At 43.3% G+C, this 21,222-nt stretch overlaps 1 protein-coding gene across 1 annotated transcript in view; it reads left to right on the top strand.

Annotated features, from left to right (window-relative positions):
• TRIM55 (tripartite motif containing 55) overlaps positions 1–20,219 on the top strand; it is a 38,259-nt gene extending 18,040 nt beyond the window's left edge. The window contains exons 8-10 of the mRNA XM_010148437.1: positions 887–1,110; positions 2,947–3,234; positions 20,100–20,219. Coding sequence (XP_010146739.1) covers positions 887–1,110; positions 2,947–3,234; positions 20,100–20,219 — 632 coding nt within the window. The remainder of the gene's footprint in view (positions 1–886; positions 1,111–2,946; positions 3,235–20,099) is intronic.
• The last annotated feature ends 1,003 nt before the right edge of the window (positions 20,220–21,222 follow it).

Genomic DNA, 21,222 nt, shown 5'->3' with positions numbered 1-21,222 from the left:
AGCAAGGTTCCTGTGCAGGCAGGGGATGTGGGAGCAGAGGTTCAGCACTCTCCTTAAAGGAGTGACTTTGTCTGCAGCAACATTTCTCTGTTATGAGGGCATTACTTCATTTGCCAATCAGCATTCCTTCTACACACTTGGGCACAACCACAACCTGTTCAAAATATGCAGCCAGTTTGGAGCTTGGGTTAATGCGTCCACCTAGGTTCATTTCTCTGAAGTGCTAGGGTGGCTCTGACCAACATCCGACATGTGAGCATGAATAGTGTGATTATGCAAAAGAAAATGCATTGTTAGAGGGCTCCCTCTGGAAACGAGCCAAGCCACGAATGCTGACAACAGGATGTGTCAGGTGACGCAAAAGCAATGGTTTGACCAAGTTTGACAGTCTGGTTTTAGGGAGGTTAGTACCCCAAACCTCGAGTCATGTATTGCAAAGCACTGACCTGGTAAAGATTTATTATGATGGCTTTAATGTGCAGATTTATGATGATGGCTAAACAAAAATACACACAAAATTTCCGGAGGGACATTTTTCCTGGCAGATTGTGCCAGACTAGGTATCCTCTCCCTGTAAAGCACAGGACTGTGCTGCACATTCCTCATGAGGATAACTGTATTGTCCTCCTTCCCACAGAAAGGGCCAGCTTAATATTTTAAAAAGAGTGTGTGTGTTTGATGCCCTCCCTGCCACAAAGTGCCTGTTGGCAGCTCCATGGCAATGCCTAGTGCAGGCTGGCAGGAGCAGGCTCCTCACAGGTGCCCTCTCTCCAATCCTCTGCCAGTATCAGTAGGTTTGCCATGCCAGTGTAAACGGCTTTTAATTACATAAAGACTACCCATCTTCACGTGGTCCTCAGCCCTGTCCATTTATGTGTCCTAATAGAGGAGGAGGGAGAAGAGGAAGAGGAGGAGACAATGGATGGTGAAGATGTGGATGAAGTCCACACAGAGTCATCAGGAGAGGAGGAGGAGGAGGAAGAGGGGGAGGAGGAAGGGGCTGAGAGAGCATCACAGCCGCCTCAGCAGGACCCCAAAACACAGAACACAGCGGGAGATCCCCCAGTTGAACCCACGCCGGCACCACAACCCATTGCCCCGGCTGCTCAGGTAAGTGCTTCCGGTGCCCCAGTGCCCTGCCAGCTATGCTGAGTGCGCCCCAGCAGAGCCCAAAAACACTTCTCTGTGGCTTGTAGGAACTGTGCAACAGGAGCACAGCTAAGGGAGTAGATGCACTGGAGAGCAAAATTGTTTATTGCCCTGGTACACATACAAGTAATTGTACCCTGTCCTCCTATATCGCTTGATAGGCAGAAAAATTACACTGCTAGATAAATTGAGATATATATGGGATATGTAAGATATAAATAAAAGGGTAAATTTGGGAGTTAAGCACATTGCAATGGATGTTCTACTTGCTGCGATTTAACCCAGACTAACTACTATAAATGAAATGGTTGTTAAAATATTTATACTATAAGAATTTGGCGCTCCATTTGGATCTAGTGAGCTTTCCAACACCAATTTTTAGAATCTATTTCTGATTTGTTTTCTGTGAATGGCATTTGCCATCTTCTGTTCCAGTTGTTCTAGGGATATCATCTAGGAGGATGCAGGGATATCATACACCAAACAGAAGACGAAACTGCCTCTTACAACCTAGTAGCAAAGAGGTTCAGGGTATGAATAATTTAGTCCAGCACCTTTTCTTAAGGAATGTTATTAGAATGAGGCAAAAATTGCTGTATATTCTAAAATACCTACATAAAAATTATACTTTCTGTGCTACTATAACTGTCCCTAGATACAGTTATCTTAGCAAACTATCCCCTTATGCAATTTACCCCGTGAAGCTGATGAGTAGGTAAAGGCTGCTGTTATGATATTTGAGGAGGTCAGTGTAAAAACAGGAGAGCATGTAAAGAATCTCTGATTCTGCCAAGCTCCCCTTATAAACCAAAGGAAAACAAATACTCTAGACCCATTCTTGCTTTGATTTAAAAACATACAAGAGTTTGTACCAGTTGTGCTTTATTCATTTAACCAAAATTTGTCTTCTGAGGATTTTCACTGACTTAACTCAGTTTATGTAGCCTAACTGATGTAGGTTTTTATGCATACAAGAACTAGGCATAAGCAGTTCTGCCCATTAACATTAAGTCCCTCACTTCTAAGGCTAAAATGGGAAAGGTATGGCATGCTGCTGTAGCAAATGTCGGTCAGACATGGAGTCAGACATGGCATGCAGGCATTGCACTGTGTGAAATACTTGTATTTCAGCTTTTGCCTTCTGGTGTAAGAAAGGCAGAGCAGAAATGCTGTGGTAACAGCAGGGACCGTGTGGGTCAGCCCCAAGAGCTTGATGCAAGCAGAGAGGTGCAGTTCAGACAGCTGCTCCTCTTCCTGGCAAAGTGTCCTTGGGTTATAGCATTGATAGTAGGGCTGGTGGGCAAATGTTTGTCTCCAGTGTCTTTGTATTCCTCTTATTCTGACATCTCATATCAACAGAATCATTGGCAAACATGTTGCTGCTAACCCAAAACCCAACAAACCATTTGAAGGTACCTACACCTGTTGCTCATGGCTGGTACCAGTTCATGAGGCTCTTATGCAGAATTTCTTACAGTTTTAGGATTGAATTGGGTGCTTATCTGAATTAAGAAACCATTTGCTCACTCCTTTCTCTGTCAGCATTCCCTTCCCAGCTAATTCTACCATCCTAGTCTATTTTTGGGGGTAAATTATTTTCTTTCCCATATCTGTGTTCTTCAAATGATAGCTGCTTTTGCTTCGCATTGTGATTGTAATTCTTTCAGACCATACACTAGCATAAATCTATTCCTCGCAGTGAGATGTAACAAGCACGGCATGCAGAGCAACGTGGCTACGGCAGGAAGGTAATGTGGTGCACTCTGCTTGTTCTTCTCTTTATCTGTCCCGATCAAGGATGAGGTTGTGACACCAAGTGGTTCTCAACAGACCCCAGAGTCTGACACTCAAGTGCCGACCACAGCAGAAACCATCGATCCCTTGTTTTACCCTAGCTGGTATAAGGCTCAGTCGCGGCAACCAAGCAGTCCAAGCTCAACCCCCGTGAGTGGGTTGGGGAAAGTAGGGTCTCCTGTTTCTCTGGAAACAAGTGCAAAGAAGGCAGAAACCCCAGCAGCAGCAGCGATCGAGGAGAGTGCACCGGGGAGTGGTAAGGAAAGTAATGCCACTGCAGCGACGTCCAAGGTCAGTGCTACCGAGGTCATCCCCAAGGGCTGTGATGCGCAGCAAGGCGGGAGCGGCAATTGTTAAGGAAAATGTGGCTTCATTTTCCTCTGCGTGCTAAAGAATAAGAATAACTTCGGAAATATGGAAACAGCATAGTCATTTCGGCAAACCCACTGGATTTATAGATGGTTGCAGTATGTGACAGGCTGAAGTTGCAGCTTTAGAGTAGCATGCCGACAGTTGCTTATGCTTAACTGCCAGTGCACCTTGCTTGTGCGAGCTGATGTCCCAGTTGCTCACACACACGCTCAGGAGCTGCCGGAGAGGCTGGCGATGCCTCTGCACAGCAGGTAGCTGCATGCATTAATAGCAGACGAATCCCGTGCATGAGTTTATTCTCATCACCCACTGAAAGCCTGTGTACATCACCTGCCATCCTACCGCCGCTGGTAGAGCATCTATGGCTTGGCTTTGCCTTCTGCAGCTCTGGGGCTGCATCTGGAGCATACTTCTTCCCCGTGTGAACACGAAGCTATGCAAATACCCAGCGCCTTCTTGCGTGTGTGACTGCCTCTCAGTAAGAGGTGTGATTTCCTGGGCTCAGATCTGTTGCAGAGGGTTTCCTCCAAGGATTCCTGGGGCTTGATTAAAGGAAAGCATGAAGAATATATCATGAATATATCCCAGTTCTGTGTTAGACTATCAGCAGCATGATAGGACAACAGAGATTGATGTGTTGGAGTACAGGAAATTGTTTCCCTTAAAATGAAAACGTTAGGTTTGGGATAGCCTGCATTTGAATATTCTTTCTTCTGCACATGCGTGTAAACTCCACATGGGTTAAAGATTCAAGGAACAGAGCTGGGGGAGCTGTGTGTGAAGGACTGGCACACTACACCTGCTCCTGCTCTAGTGCTTGGCAACGAGCCCATGAGCAGCACTTTCTAAATTAGCACGTTCTGATTTACAGCCTTAAGCCGTATGCTTTAACAAAGCAATCACCTGTGTGTATGTGACGAGAGGAGATTACGTGTGTGTATGTGGAAAAGAAACAGCTGGGTAGTACATATTTCAGAGCTGTTTCCTTCAAAGTTGGACTTGGCTGTTCAGCAGCCCTACAGTAACGAACTGCCACAGGGTGGGCAAAGAGTTAGAAGAAAAAGGAATGAATACAGATATGATCAAAGGGGTGATTATCTTTTCGCTGAAGGCTTTAGTCAGTGACACTTGAATTTGATGGATGGATTCTTGCCAGCTTCAAGCAACATTTGACCAGAAAATTTCCATAGCTATTTTTCAAGTCAGGGTTTGATTTGAGAGCAAGAGTGGGGGGAAAAAAAAGTATTTTAAAAATATCAAATCTGCTATGACCTTCTCTTCTTAAGTATATTCCAAATATACTGGCAAAATCAGTTAAATTTGGAGTGAAATTTATAGCTGCTGACTCCTATCGATTCCACTAATCACCAGGCAGCCAAACCTCACCATAGGCAGATAAAATCTGTACTGGGGTGATTTCCTGGGAGTTTGCCTGACTGAAGTCTGCTTCCCTGGGTCCTAATTTACCAACAGCAAGTAAAGGAACAAAACTAACATTTGATGTGGACAACTGTCTGAAAAACAGCAGCAGTCTGGTGCCCAGCTCTCTTCATTGTCAGATACCAGGAATGAAAACAGGCACATGGGAAAGATGTCAGTTGAATGATGTCAGTTCCCATTGGTGTGTGAGTTTGGGGGCGATGGGTTTCGATATTGTCCCAGATCATGACTGACACTGACATTCTGGGAGGAGGAGAATGTTGAGAAGAGTAGCACATGGTTAAAGGGATGGGGAAAGCAAGGAGCAGGGACTGTAGCTGAGGATGGGGTCATCCCTGGGCTGGCGACAGGGGGAGGGGTAGGAAAGCTTGGGGAGCAGAAAAATGCAGAGTGTGCTGAAGGACAGAAAAAAAACGAGTGACCAAGACAGAAGGATGATGCCACGGGATGATGCTGAGGTCAGATTTGCGGATCTGAGCTGAAATGTGTCTATGTCACGAGCAAAATGGCCTCTGTTGTGTGGCAGTGATCATTTTAAAGTATGTGAACTTCAACTTTGGTTTTTGTCTGCATGTGATTTTTACACAACCCACTCTGAAATGCCTTATTTGTTTATTATTTTTAAAACCCTGGCTGATGTTCCTCACACCACTGGTTTTACTTCCTTCCTCCAATTAAAGGATATCATGGAAAAGTGCTGTGGAAACAGAGCTTTTTCACTGAATGTAGTGATAATGACTGGCTTGTGTCATGACAACACTGGTGAAGCACTCTTCTTATTTTCTCACAGGAGTTAGCATTCTGCATATCACTTTTGGCATTTCTTATCATACTACATCATCTTTGGAATCTGATTCAATACATGATTTGTACTTTCATGGGTAGGAAATATTTCATTTTACCATTAACTAACAGTTCAAATACTTCCTCTGGTAATGTTCCTACATGGTTTTAAAGGATTTTTTCCCTTTCTTCCCATCCAAAACCATCATGCTAGTTCACAGCACAAGCTGCCTAAAACATTTCTTCCTCGTGTCTTCAAAAAGCCACCCTTCAGCTTACTCCTGCATGGTTAAACGTTGCATCTCCCCAGTTCAAAATGAAAAATTTAAAAGAGATTTACCCCCTCAGATATATGGGCTTATATTTCAGTTGCTGTTCAAATGACCAGCAGGATGCGGAACCTGTGGGTTGACAGGAGCTGTGAAGAGTCCCAGGCTTGTTCAGTCCAGCAAGTAGGGGAGGAAGATCTGGAGAGTAATGGTTGTCATCAGAGGGGTAAACATCAGGAAGAAAAACCCACTGAGTAATCCTGCTGCCAGGATTCTCACCACAAGCAAATCACCGCTGCTCCCTTGGGGAGATGGCTCAAGCCCTGCTCCCCAGAGGTCCCCATGGGGACCATGGCCAAGCTTGAGTCATTCTCCCACTGTGAAGAGAGTCCCCTCACACCCCAGCCCACCCCACACGCTGGGGACTCCTCTTCAGGTCTTTTTTCCACCAAAGGTATCCCAGTGAGTGTGGAGTACCATGTTTACACCCCCCAAAATGCATCCCCCTGTAGCTGGGGGGCGGTCCCAACCCTTTAGACATCCAAGGCTGTGTGTCTGCTTTTAAATGTTGGTGCTTGACAAATATTTTTCTGTAATCAAAGGGATTTTTCCTTAGGTTACACTAAGAGCTGAAATACCTACCGGATCAAGGACTAAGAATTTCAGTACCCAGTGAAGTTGTCCTGAATGCAAATACTGTAAATTAAACCTTAATTATTTCATAACATCTTTTCTGAAGTAGCTCCTTTTTGGTAGACACTGTCCATGATTTAGTTCTTTCAGCTCCAAATTCACATCCCTGTTAGGTAAGACATATGTGTATATTCAATTTCCAAAGTGATATGACTGATCTGCAGAGAATTATATGTTACCACTGGGGCATTTAATCTTATTTGCTGAAGACCAAAGACCTCTGACACAAAGCAACTGTAGTTACCTTTGGGTGTTTGCTCTAATGACAGAAAAATTCAATTTTCGTCTATTCTTTAACAAAAAAATGCTTGGTTTTCCCTGCTCACTTTCTGTACTGTGCTCTAAGCACTGTACAACATGATACTGTGCATCTATGAAAAATGATAAATTATTATTCAGCTTTTATGTGCAAAAATTCCAGCACTATGACTGAAGTATATCTCTCCATAAAAAATAGGGAGAGGGAAGAAGCTATCACCTACATTTTAACTGCGTAAGTTATGCAAAAAGATGCACTGTCTGATGGTAATTTGAATTTGAAAAGCATCAGACACTCTGAATCTCAATTAAATTTATGGATCATAGTTTAATTCTCATTTATTTGTGTTTGGTTTTGAAAATTCTTTGTATTATTACAAGAAGACATAAGGCTTGTTTGTACTCCTGGGAAATCAGACATGCCAATAGCATTATGTTCTTTTTCCCCCCTCTTTCTTTTTTAATTCAAAATACCTTTTGAAATTAAAAATAGACAAATGTCAGAAGATCTCATTTCTACCATTTGGGACCTCTTTCTATGTGGTCTCTAGTGACAGCTTTATGATTTATTTAATCATGAAATAGAAAGGAGGTGAGGGAGAGAGGCATTTTGGTCTCAGACTCTATTTGCATAAAAATTATTTTCTTCTCCATGTGTATGTAGTGAGGTGGCTGTTTAGACAGTTTATGTGTCTTTATCTTTCATGTGAGATATCAGGTCACTGCCCTTTTTTCTTCTTGTGTGATAAGCCCCTGAAAGCCAAATAACAAAATTACTTTAAATAACGGTAATAATTTATAATGATAATATAAGTCATCATGCCTGTCCTCATAAAAGCAGCATATAATTTATTTTCAAGCTATTTTAATAGAATGGACTGATAGGGATTTCCTTGGTTTTCAGCAAAAAAAAGATGTCAGTTCAAACCTATTAATCCCCCAAATTTACCTTATTTAAGGGCCACTTTCCTTTAAGAATTTGTATCTATGCCTCAAGAGATTTCCTCCAGAGTGCAGGAGGGTGTATCGGCAGGATACGGCAAGAGGAGGTACAGCTGTGTGCAGATTGCTTGATCTAAGAAGGGAATGGCAGGAGGTGATTCAGCATGCACAAAATAGGAAACTCCATACTAGAGAAACACATTCCACTTCAGGGAATGCCTAAGTGAGGAGTACAGTCGCCCCAGGCTGCTTCCATGTCTGGCAGATGATGGGAGGCATCTCCGGTGAGAGAGAGTTCACCAACTGCTGCCGGTTCACACTTGGCACCCCTTCACAACTGCCTGCGGAGTGCAAGGTGATATTGCTCTTAGCCCAGGTGCCTCTGCTCACTGTCCAGATTTGGGGGGTCTTTTGAAGTGAGTCAGAGCCTCTGTGGATGACAACCGGGAGCGAAGGAGCGGGAATAGCATCAGTGAGCTGCCTTGCCACCATGGGGAGTAACGTATTAGTGGAGGGTGACATAGACATTAACAAGCAGGCCGTTTTCAGTGCATGAGGAAACAGATCTTAGAGTCCAAACCAAAAGCTTTTAAAGTTTAGAGACAGTGTGTGTGATGGGTTACAGCAGGAGGTGAAGCAAGCCTTCACCGAGTCTTAAATTGTCCTTTTGTGTTCGGTCTCAGAAGACACAGTAAGTGAGGTAGAAAGAATTTCTATTTTGTGCGTTAGACTTTCCAAACTCATTTTCTCGTTTGGTATTTCAGGGCTCAGGCATGTGATTTTGTGGTCTTTATAGCTGATGGATGCTCAGCAATGGCATATAGGTGTGGAGCTTTAGGCATCTGAAGAATGAGGTGTGTGTTTTGTAAATGCTCGTGGCGTCTAACTGTTGGACTGACACACCTGAAGGGGCATATGGCCTTTTAGGGTCTTGGAAATCTGTCTTCTAAATATGCATCGAGTCATCTTTAGTAGTAAGATCAGTTTGCAAGAGTGCTGAACATCTGTCACTTCTAACAGTGCAAATGCTCAGTACTCCCATCTAACAAGCCAGGTACGTAAGGCTCTCTTGCTGCCCAGCTTTAAGCAACCACACGTGAAAACCTGGCCCTAAGTTCTGCCCTTGGATTCCCTTCTGCAGACCTCTGATAGCTAGAGAAAGCCATGCACATCAAGAAAGGTAAAACCACTTTCCAGGAATGTGTAGTCCTTAAAAATGTCTTCACATGCAGAAGCGCTCTATCTCTTGGTTTGTAATAGAGGAATCCCAAAAATCAGCAGTGACAGGTGCTCTATAACAAAACTTATGTTGTCACAGGAAGAAGACAGATCTCAAAATACCTTACGTCTGCTCAAACTATTACAGTCTCATTAAAATACAGAGAGTAATAGATACATAAGGAAAAGTTTGTTCATTTTTTTCCCTAATCAGAATTTTGTAGGCAGCATCTCTCATGCAGTGACACCATATAAATTTGCGAGAGTTTACTGAAGTCTTGTATTCACCTGGGTTTCTGGTTATCCAGTTTATTTCACTTAAGATGAAGTACTGGACCATATAGTCTGTTCCTCAAATTCCCCATCAGAGAAGTGGCTGTCTGTGGCTCCAAAGGACTGAAGCACATACATTCAGTTTGAAAGGAAATGCAAGTTAATCATCCACAAACAGTATTCTGATCTCATTTCCCTTTGCTGCCAGTAAGTACAGTGCTTTAATTCCACTAGGATATAAAATATAATCAGGGCTGAGTTGTTTAGGAGGAGAAATACTAATGGAGTGGCCTATGTTAATCTTTTTTCATTAGTTTTAAAATTTTCTATTACTTGCTTGCAACCTTATGCCATCTGCCAGAATTACCATAGGGACAGTCCTCTCTGTATTCATGTACAATAGTTCTCTTTGCCCTGCTGCTGAATGCTTCAATTTCAGCTCGTGATTCTTCAAATATTTTTCCATGAGACAGCTTTAAATCACATGTCATAGAGGTCGGTACTTAGCTAAGTTTTAGCCGATTTCTTGTCATGTCAATATGCAGACAACACGGACAAAATAAGATCATTTAAAACCAAAATAAGCCTAAGAGGGATCACGCTGTGCTGGATGCCCATGTACCTCTGCTTTTCCACCACTCTATAAAAGGTACGGTCCCACATTTTAGCCCAGCGCTGCTCTGGAATGATTGTACAAGAGTGGCAGTGGTAGGCAAATAATAATTTCCTTTCTCTTTTCCAAATTGGAAACACAGTCTCACCGATCTGCTCAGGTAAGGAAGCTAAGCTCCCTCTTCAAGCCAAGAGCTCCAAGAGCTTTCTCAAGAGAAGGCAGTCTTGCAAGGCTGGATCTTGCACGAGCAATATTAAGCCAGGGTCTCCCTCCCCTCTGGCCCACTCAACATGGCCTTCCCACAATTTTCCCCCAGACTGGGACAAGGAGTTTGTTAGTGTCAGCAGCAGGCACAGACCAGGCAGCTCCCTTCCAGGAAGACTGTTGCTGTTCCCAAGGTTCTCTGATCCTTGCAACAACTGTGTTTAGTGCTAATGAAGGATCTGGACATGCAGAGAGCAAAAGTCAACTTGATATTTACTATCTACATCTGGATATACTTGTACTCTCTCTTTCCTTAGGTGAAAAACTGGAAGGATTTATTTATGTTAAGATAAAAAATCTAAAAATTTTAACTGAATGAAAAATGGGTCATCTCTGTGAAGTTGAGCCTTTTATAGGAGACCCATGGATCAGCTAATATACAAGCCCAAATTCAATTATCTTTGATGCTTCTTCCTAAACACCTCTTTAATTTCATTTTTTTAGCCTGTAGCTGAAATACAAGGCAAATGCCAGATGCAAGAATCTCAGTTAATAGTCCAAAAATCCTGCCTTTGCTTATCAGTAATTTGATCTAGTGTGTTGGGACTTGGTTATAGCAGTCGGGTCTGAGGCCACTCAGGTTGGTGTCAAGTCCTGTCTGTAAATCTCCATTTTGCATCTTGACTTTGTGCTTCAGGTGAGATTTCTTTTTCTCTCAGTTTAGCAAATACAGGCAGAGAAAAACAAGAAAGTTCCTCTTTTAACACCTCTCTCCCCCTTGCTTCTGAGAATTATCTGAGTGATTCAGAGGCAGCAGTGAGGAGTCGTGAGGGCAATGCATTAAGACCGGCTTGCAGACAACAGTTTCTTATAATTAATATGAGTGGCAAATACTTCACCTGAAGTTTTACCTCAAATAGTCTGCTCTCTGATTTGTCGGGTGAGTCATAGATAACATCTGATTTATGTGTATTTTATTTTTTTTCAGTCCATTACTAGCAAAAGGACCTCCAAAATGACAGCATGGACAAAATTATTTCTCCTGTTTAAATTAATACAAAGCCAGGCTCTCCTAGACATTGTCTTTCTGCAACTGGCTCATTTAAATACTGAAATTTACCTCCACTGGACTGTCCTCCGAGCATCTCTCGCTCTGTTCATTGTTAAGGCGTTCGGAAAGGAAAATAGAGTGTAAACAAAAAATATTTCTTGATCATGGATGAACTGTTGCTGTTTTCCATCTGGCTATGGTAGATTTAGATCACAACAGCACAAGCCATCTCTCTGTAAAATATTTGTTTAGTTGTCTTCCTGCTGCCTTGAGACAGTTCAGGTTTTCAGGGTAGCTGTATGCTGGCCTTTGGGAAGCAGTGCTTCTAATCCTGTAACCGTTAGAGATGGATCATCTGATGGAAAATCCCACTGGCAGTAATTAGTAAACTGAGCCTGAGTTTGGATATTGTATCATGCCATTTCTAGACTTTTCTGACTTTTGAGCAGACGAGGGCCTGGACCACAGCACCCTGCCCACTTACCTGGTGTTTGAAGTATAACGACAGGTTGGGGGGACGCCTGTGCAGCCAAAATGGAACAGAAAAAAAGGAGAGAGATGTATCAAACAGCATGGATTCAGTCTTAGATCCCTTCTCAGGTGATATATATTCCTGACATCTTTATAATAATCTTCAGGTCATTAAGCAAGAGAGCAGTGACTAATTCAGAAAACCTGTTATCCCAGGCTACTAGCCAATGGAGATAGATAGGTGCCGCAATACTCAAACAGTGCTACAGATGTCTGACATAGATGTCACACCTTTGAGCAGAGAATGGGGATCTCACAGTCCTGGAGAGTAAGTGATCTGAATTTCTCATCGTTCTTTTTAATTTAGAGAGCACCCTATAAAATCTGCCTATCTCAACTACCGAAGGTGGTGATCGAAATACAGGCCCAGTCTCTCAGAGCACTCCTAGCTCAGCACTTCTGCACACAGATGTGACTACTTTTCATGACGAAACGCTGTTTGACTTGCTCTATTACAAAATGCCTTACAGAATAAAGGTAGTTGTTGTTCCCCCCATCAATGATGGTGAGCCTTTACAACTCCTGGCACCAGATTTATTTTTTTAAATATGTTCATTTTTATATTTATGCACAATGTCATAATTTAATGTTATAAAATACATTGATTTGGTTTTGGTTTTTTTTTAAATGGAACTGGTGCCTGCCCAGACGCAGTTCAGTGCCAATCTTGTCTCTGGTGACAGTTGCCTGTGGTAGGTGCTCTAAACTCCATAACAACCCAGTCAATAACCGTGATTGAATCCGTGGCTTTAAGAGCAGTATTTATCACAGCTTCCTCAGATTTCACCTGGGACCAGTGCGAGATGGGCAGAAGGAAGCTTGATTTAATATCCTGCTCATCAGTTGGCCGAGTACTGTGCAAGCAAGCTGGCATTGCTAATGGGTGAGCAGAGATCACAATGTGAGGCATGATACAACAGATGTCTGTCCAGGAAGTCATGGTGCTGCTCGCTGAGCAATGTATTGTTGGAGTAGAGTCATGTCTTGGCTGCCAGCTTCAGCTGCTGTGGTCGTAGTAAGGAGAAGATTCAGACAAAGAAAGACATGGGAAAATGAACACACTAAGGAAAAGGGGCAGTAGCAACAGGCGATGAGGAAAAAGTGGTTTAAGTGTGGCCAAGAATTCTTCTTTCTGTTATATGGTGGCTTTAAAGAATGGCAGCCTGTTACTTTAGCTGATGTTACAGCTTTACTTCCTGCATCTCCACCAGTATGCTTTTGTCTCTCAGAGGTGATGTGCTGTGTCCACAGCTCACATACACCATCCCCTGCGCATTTACAACAGCCCAACTAATTGGTTCACATGTGAGCAGCGCTCCCACCTCCGCAGCATGGTATGTGCCTGCACACCTCGCAGCTATGCTGGCTCCGTTATCTGATCCGCTGAATGGAGCTCCGGGGTGAGTCACAGTCTGAACGGGCACTCTTGTCTCATTCATTGGATTTACAGAAATGCCATTTTCAGAGGAAGAAAAAGCTTTCATTTACAACACCCCGTATTACTCAAAGGAAAGACTAGATGACAGAGACAAACATGACATTAAACCATTACTAGGTTAGCTACTTCTCTCTGAAAGCTAATAGCAAAGTTTCTCTGACATGAATTAGATGAGTTACTGCCCCGGAGAAGTTCTTGGAAGGTCCTTACCTCATGTTTAACTTAGTGATCTGAAGTCATATCTACTTGTCTGAAGAAACAGAAGTAGGAGGAAGAGGAGACAACTGGTACCGTGCGTTGCTTTCTAGCACTGGTGGCCAGTGCATACCACTTAATCCTACAGACTCTTGAGATCATCCTTCCTTCGTTAGACACTTCTCCAGCAGGGCTGGAAGGGAGCAGAAATGATAGATGACTGATTGATCGAGAGGTCCTCAAAAGCTTCTGGATGAGAGGAACAAAGAATGATGTGTGTATAGTTCCAGGAAAGACTGTTCTGACCATGCAGCCTTAATATTCATGTGTTTGTAAGACTCTCCTCCTGGGTTTCCTTCATTTTCCTGGACAGTGGCAGGACTAGGTTTTATGCACCTCTATAGTTAACCACTCTCAACAAAAACTAATGCCAGTGTGGAGCAGCAATGGGTGAAATATTAAACAAGTATCTTATTTCTGGCTTTTTTGATCAAGTCATGAAAAAGACAGGTGACATAAATAAGGAAATTGTATTGCCTTTGCCCCCAGTAACAGTTAGAAGAAAGCCACTCTCTCACACCATTCTCTAATAATGTTTCCACCACTGGTTCAAGTGTCTGGACCTCCATATCCCACAGAGGATGTGCAGATCCTGTACCAAAATAAACAAGCTGGGCTGTTTTCCTCTGAACTGTATTTGGTCTCTTTAAGATCATGATGTAGCACATTGCTTTAGACATTAACCACATAATGTTAATTGTGATAGCATGAAAATCTATGGAAAAAAAGCATTCCCTCTCAGTGGACTTTTAAAATTCATTACTGACCACTATTAAGAGAGTGACATGTCTAGCGCTGTGACTGATAAAGCTTGTCTATGCATATTATTTTGTCTGCCACCCTGTGTATTTCTGTGGCAGGTAATTGTAGTAATTATTTCAGAGAATATTCTGTTGGTTCCCACTAATAAAAAGATCCGTACAGAATAAGCAGCCTCTTAGCTTGAAACAATATTGTTGTGATATATGTGACAGCTGCCAGGTGTTATGCTGAAGGAGTTAGACTGCATAAAAATATGAAAACAAAATGCTTGAGCTAAAGTTTAAACTATTTAAAAATAACCTGTTGTGCTCCCTTTGTTTCCGCTGCCTGGAAGTGTTGAGTGCCAGAAGTGTAACACTTGACATTTGAGGCAGACAAACATAGCCTACAGATTCTGTGATGGCTTTGCGACCAGCTAGCATTTTTTAATCATTCCTGTTCTTGTCAACACTCAGGGTTGTTTCTAAACAAGCCAGCTAAACAAGCCATAAGAATTAACTTTAATTTCTCACTCCTTTTCTGAGGCTACAGAAACCGTAGAAGCAAGAAACTTGTCTTTTCACTGCTTCTCACTCCAAGACCTACATTTTCTAGGAAATTCACTTCTTGCTCTCCTGCTGGATCAAGAGGAGGCAGCAAAGGGATTGGGCAGTTCACATGACTCTAAGGGTGTATATTCATTTTTTTCTCTGACAGTAACAGTGATTTTGGAGTTTCTTGCCAAATGGCCCTGCTTCTTACTCCTGCCCAGATGCCACCACTCATGTGGCATTTGTGCTGAAGCATCTGTTTGCTGGGCTGTGTTGGAATCAAATCACTCAAATGGTCCAGGTTCAAAAATAATCTTCCTTCACCTCAAACAACACCACCAAAAAAATTGATGCAACCCCAGTGCCACTCCCATTCTCAGCACAGACCTGCAAACAGCTGCAGCAATGCAAATGGACAGTGAACCATGGAGTCAAAGTGGGAAGAGGTGGATGGGGAGCCAAAGGGCAGGACTTGCTTTGGTTAACATTGCTGCTCCAGAAAACATTCATATAGCTGCACAAGAGGGCTATTTGTGACCAACCAGTGCATCCTTGTGCATAGTTGTAAGAAATGATCCCTTCTCCTAGGGCATGCTGTCTTCTAGGAAAGCAAATGCATTCTTTTCTCTCTCAGTTCTCTGCAAATCTAGACCTTTCTCATTAATTCAGTCTGAGACCATGATTCCACAAGATGGTACATACGGTTTTAGAGTATTCAGCACTAGGTCAGAAATAACATACTAGCGTGACACAAAGTCTTCAACTACAACTTCACTAGGTAGAACCATATTTGTTCAAAAGGATGTGAGGAGGTCATTTTCACGTTGTCAACAAAGGCATAATCTATTCTCCTGCAGCCAGCGTAAAACCAGCAATCATTTTTGTTTTCTGATTAATTACAATAAATTGTGTTCATTTAGTCATGCTCAGTCTGGATAAAATACATTGGTGGGCAATCTACAGCTCTGGAGGAAACAACCATTTCAGCCCACATTTCTCTTATTTCTCACATATCCTTGCAAGCTGGTGTGTGATAACCTCTGAGAGGGCTATTTTAACAATAGTTTCTCCAGATCTCACCTTATCAGAAGTCATCAAAAATAAGCAAAAAAATGCCAAAACAAAAAACAAATGGAAGAAGACTATGAAGCCCCTTCACCTTTCCTCCCCACTTTCTAAATTTAAGAGTTATTGATCTTGTAAAAAGTAATAGTGTGGTCAAAGTTCTCAATTCCTATCAAGTAGTTTTCTGATATCCTGAAGTATTTGGCTGGAATCTTTCTGATGTAATCTCTTAAAAGTTACATCTAGTCTAACCTGGTCACCAAGGGTGTCTCTAGAGTCAGCAGGGTGAAACACATTCCTCCAGAGGGCAATCCGCCCCATGAACATTTCATTTAGGATGGAACAAATCACCCTCTGATAGTGCCTTTCTCCTATCACTCCCATTAGTGGAGTCATGTCACTCATTGCTGGGTGGCTGAAGTTTGGTAACCGGGATTCCAGGATCTTTGGACCTAAAGACCATTGAGATTAGTGGTGATAAAGCAGAAAACAGCATATAAACTTCATTGTGTTTCAGTATGTAGAAGGCCTAGACCGCCTGTTTTTCCCCAGCATAAATAAATCAACTGCTGGGCCCTAATAAATGAAAACATTATGACAAAGCCATCCCACTCACCTTTCCTCCCCTCCACACCCTTTACAAGAACCTTACGCAGATTTAAGTAGCGCTTTTTTTAAGGAAGCAAATGATGAAAGATGCTGAATACCTGCAATTGTGACACAACTCGTCAGGTTAAACTCTGAGATCCTTATACTGTTTATTCATGCAGATTCTAGGGTGCCAGATGCTGAGGAGTGCTGAATGGCTGCTCAGTGGGAGTTGTGGTTGCTCAGCACCTCCAAAGAATTGGCACGTAAACTCCAGCCTGGACTTTGCTTATGGGAAAAACAAATCCAACCATCAGTCATGCAGGGTGTGCTTCCCTCCCTGCTTCATGAGCTGGCCTGGTGAAAATTCCTGGTGCTTATTGAAAGCATCATCTGATGTCACTCAACACCACTGGGGAAAACATAAATCAACGGGTAAGTATTCAGCACTCTCTCAGCATTGGCCTGATGTGATTAATTTAATCTGAGGTAAACAATTTAGTTATTACTGTTAGGGACCCAAATCAAGGGCTGGGACTTGTTATTCTAGGTAATGTGAAAAACAAGCCTTACCCAAGAGATCTCCAAGACTAAGATAAAGCTCTGGTAGAAGCTTGACAACAGTTACCTAATAGGAGTGGACAGGCACAATGAAGTATGGAATCTGAAGCGCCTGAAAGGCATGTGGCGAGGGCTGTGCCGACCTCAGCAGAAAGCTTTTCTCTGGCAGTGGAGTAGGGCTGCAATAACAGGGACAGCAAGGGGATCCCGGATGAGGTTGCAAGGACCTACAGAGGGGTCGATGCCCAAATCCCATTGACACTGAGGAACCTATTTCTGCTTTCAGGATCACTCCTGGTTCAACAGAAGTTGTCTTCTGTAAAAGTCCAGAGCTGAAATCTTTGTCTCGGGCAATCCCAGCAACTCTGAGTTGTGTGGGCTGCCGTCGGAAGGGGGGGAACGGATTTATCAGAGTTGCTCCTGGCACCTTTTGATGGTCTCTTGCCTCACATCACATGAAGATAGCTTACCTCAATCACTGCATGACTCAGAGCACAAATACTGAAGTGTCCCAGGTGGGAAAATACGCAGCTAGAAGCTGAGGAACGGCCCCATTGTCAGCTCTATGCTTGCTTCACTCCCGCCTGGGTGGGATGGCAAATGATTGCTCTTGGAAAGGCACATCGAGGTATTGCAGACTGGAAGCCTGCTGAGTCCAGCGGGGTGCAGGGAGTAAGTGCTTCATCCAGCCAAGCCCAGTGGGAATATGCCAGAGCTCCAACAATGTCTTGCTGACACAGGAAGATGTCATCACAGCAGAATATATAGGAGTTAACACATTATGAAATACGGTTTTGGCAGTGATGTAGATAAAGATTGTTTTGTTTGAAATGCAGTGTTGGTTAACAAGGTAATGCAGTCACCTTGCCAGTCTAAGTTCTTAGATTGTGCTTTTTCGCTTCTAATATGTTAGGTCCAAATCCTATGAAACAAGCTATTTAACTTTAGGCTCTTATATAGTTCATTGCTTCAAAGTTAACCTTAGTCCAATGTATGTTTCTGGATAGTGACCGGTTGGAATAGCAAGCAGAAGTGCTAAAGGAAGCCCAACTTGCACAGGAAGAAAAATAACAAGCTGACACTGTGAACTTTTTAAGTTAAAAAAAATATATAAAAATGCAGGAAATTGTTTTTAAACCTCTCACTGGGCCAATTCCTTTGCAGAGTGAGAAGCAAGGAGGGCTGTCCCATGCCTGCTTACACACATGGCTGAAGTCTCAGTGCACAGAATTGCACAACCAATTTCAAAATGACCTTTAGCTAGTCCCGGTACTCTGGTTGTCCTTCCAAAAATAAAAGGCAAAATTTTCAACACAACAAAAGACTAACAAACCACCTACACTCCTGCATCTACTGAGATCAAGAGAGCGCAGAATCCCTTAAACTGGGAAAGGCTGGCCCCGTATCTACTGCTGATACCTGGCTCTTGCCATCAGGTTGAAAGGTTTGCATTCAGCACTTTCCAGGGCTGAGGGGCAGATCTTCTGTAATCGGCACTCAATTAGCTACCTGCTTTTTCAGCTAAGACCTGTCCCCATGGGCTCGACTCTCGACAATACTTATGCATAAGCCTAAGGGATGACCTTCTCACCAGCATTGCTAAAAATGGACTTTTGTGTTCAAGTAGGCAGATGTTTCTCCCAGATTTTTCACCAGTTTTGTGCTTTCATTAAAGTACATGGTAAAGTTAGGAAGCAAAAGCTGTATTCTGCAAGATCCTTGTCCGTAAAAATCCTTTCTGAGCCCTGTGTTTTCCAGTGAGTAGCAGTGAGTGCCTTGCTTTGAAAATATGAATATAAGTCAAAGATTAGTCCACATTTCAAATATTAAAGCAGATTCTCAGACAGTATTTCATTGGAACAAGTCGGGCTATTCCAGCCTAAAATAACTGACACTGTGGGTCTAAAACAGGAGCTATGAACTCTAATTAGATATAAAGAAAGAAATAGTGAGCTACTTCTTTTCATACCTCCATGCTGTCTTGTCTGTTCATGTCACAACACTTCTAAATAGGTAGTAACTGGAATGAAGCCCAGTAGCCAATTTTTACTTAACATACCATTAGTTCTTACTAATTTGTGTGGTACATTTTGACATTAAATACTTACAAAAATGCTTAGGAAAATAATCCATCCCGTGCTTCAGTTCCTCACAAGCATCCCTGCTTCATTGTTTGTTCCTGGATATGTCTGTTAGCATCACTGCTTTGGTAACTCTCCATTTTAGGATACTATTATAAATGATCGAGATGTGTTAAAATTCAGAGGGCACTGCTCTGTCATTTTCCCTCTCTCGAGTACTATATTGACATCAAATAGTTCTCCTGAGTTCCCAAAGTAAGGTGAAACCCTGTACAGAGAAGGCTGGCAGTGTTGGCTATTTTAATTTTAAGAATATACAATAATGTGTGTGGCTATCTAGAAATACAGAGGGGAAAAAAATCCTGTGTACTGCACGTTAAACTGTGATTTTAATGATGAAGGCACAAGGCATCCCTTAGCTACAAAATCATCCACTTTGGTGGGGTTTATCTTTAATAGGATTTCTGATGCTATCACAGAGCTGGTCTTCATAATCTGCCAAAGGGATCTGGAAACCCTGGAACTAGCAAACAAAATTCTGCATATCATGCTGACCTGTTACATATTCAGTTAATTAAAATAAATTACTACAATTCCTGTGATTAGCAGCTGCAGCGTGTCCAGATTCCTTTTTTTAATGTAAGTGTATGATACCTGTGCAAATAAAAGCAGAATTTGGCCTGGGATATAAGCAGAAGCTTGTAATTCTGTATTATTTATTTCCTGTTCTTGGGCTGAGTGAAATTGAAGTAAAATAAATATTAAAATCCTTTAAATGAAAAAATAAATAAACCTCATGCAAGGCAGATTTCACGACAGCAGAACAAGTATCATTTTGAGTGGCAATGCACTCACAATAGCTTTTGGCTTCAGTCCACATCAATCTGGAGGCCCAGCTACACAAGCCAAGCTGGCTCGGGATCACTTCTAAACAGGCAGTTATCACCTTCGGTGCAATAATATTCCAGAGGTCCAAACCAGGACGAAACCCCAGGCATTGGTGCGGCACACTCACCCGGCGTAATTCGTCCTCTGCCACTGTCCGCGGCAAAAGTCCCTCCGACTTCTCTGGCATTAGAAGTCTGGCTGGCCTCCACGAGTTTTCATGCTCCCTGTCTTTTCCCCTCTTTCCCCTTTCATTCTGTTTTCTGAGTGTTATGAAATCTTAAGGAATTTAATGCAATTCACCTTTTTCCTCTTCCACTTGTCAACCTTTTCTTCCTTTACAGACTGGTTCTGAACCATCCCCTCAAGGACGAGTGGAGGAAGCTCCGGTGAGCCATGAGAGAGGTGATGAGCCGGCTCGTCATGTCTTCTCCTTCTCCTGGTTGAACTCACTCAATGAATGATGACTCACCCCGGCTGGCTTCTGGTGTGCTTCTCCTCGGAGGGACTGCAAGCGCCGGCAGCCCGGCTGCGAGCAAGAAACTGGCCTGGAAAGGGGCATCCGAGCAGGTTTCGTTCCCCAGGAACTCAGTTGACCTCCACATCGTACCCAGCCCTCGAGATGACAGTCCTGAGAGGGATGGGAGCGTGGGGGCAAACTGCTATCCTGTATTGTAGTCAGAGTGTTTTCCAATATTTTCTTGTTTCCAAGGGCAGAATAGCATCACTACAGCTGTAGGCTGAGCACTGCTAGTGCTGTGTCATTCACTTTTTGGCACGTCCCTGTGTAGGTGTAAATGCTTCACCAATGTTGTTAGCTAAAATGCTGGTAGGATATTCACCGGCGGCATCCTTTGCCAGCACAGCCTTTCTCCCCGGTACCCTCCCACGTCCCTGCTCGTCGGTGCTGGTGACTCCAGTGACACTATCGCACCCTTGACACCCCCAAGTCAGGGCTGTATCTCAACACCTCCCTGCAGTCACTCCTAGTCCGTGGGGTACCAGTGACTCCCTGGCTGCGGAGGCTGAACACAGGAGGGAAGAGGGAAGCTCCCACTTCTTCCCTTGTGCTTGTTCTTCCTGCTAAGCCACGAGAGACGACGCTCACGTACGCAGGTTATTGTAGGGAAGGTGCTGAGGGACAGGGACGGGGAAGATGCGCAAAGCACTGGCCACCCACCGCGCATGGATGCGGGACACAGCTCTGAGCCAGTGGGGCGGACGCTAGAGTGCTGCCCACGTCTGTTCGGCCGTTATCCGTGTCTGCGCCTTCTCAGTCACCCCTGTGTGTAGGAAAAGGGCTGTGTCCTTGAATGAAAGCAGAATGTGGTGGGGGGATCCCAGGTCCCACGTGAGGTTTAATTTGAAGACCCCGTGGTGCGCTGTAGGAAAGGCGTCTGACGGATGTCCTGTTCCGTGTGCGTTGCATGCGTTGGGAAGTCTACGAAATCGAATTTGTGTCTTAAA

The sequence above is a fragment of the Eurypyga helias genome, unplaced genomic scaffold, assembly GCF_000690775.1.
Source record: "Eurypyga helias isolate BGI_N326 unplaced genomic scaffold, ASM69077v1 scaffold4693, whole genome shotgun sequence".
Classification (NCBI taxonomy): Eukaryota; Metazoa; Chordata; class Aves; order Eurypygiformes; family Eurypygidae; genus Eurypyga; species Eurypyga helias.
The sequence above is the reverse complement of the archived record's forward strand: the minus strand, read 5'-3'. Positions and strand labels throughout refer to the sequence as shown.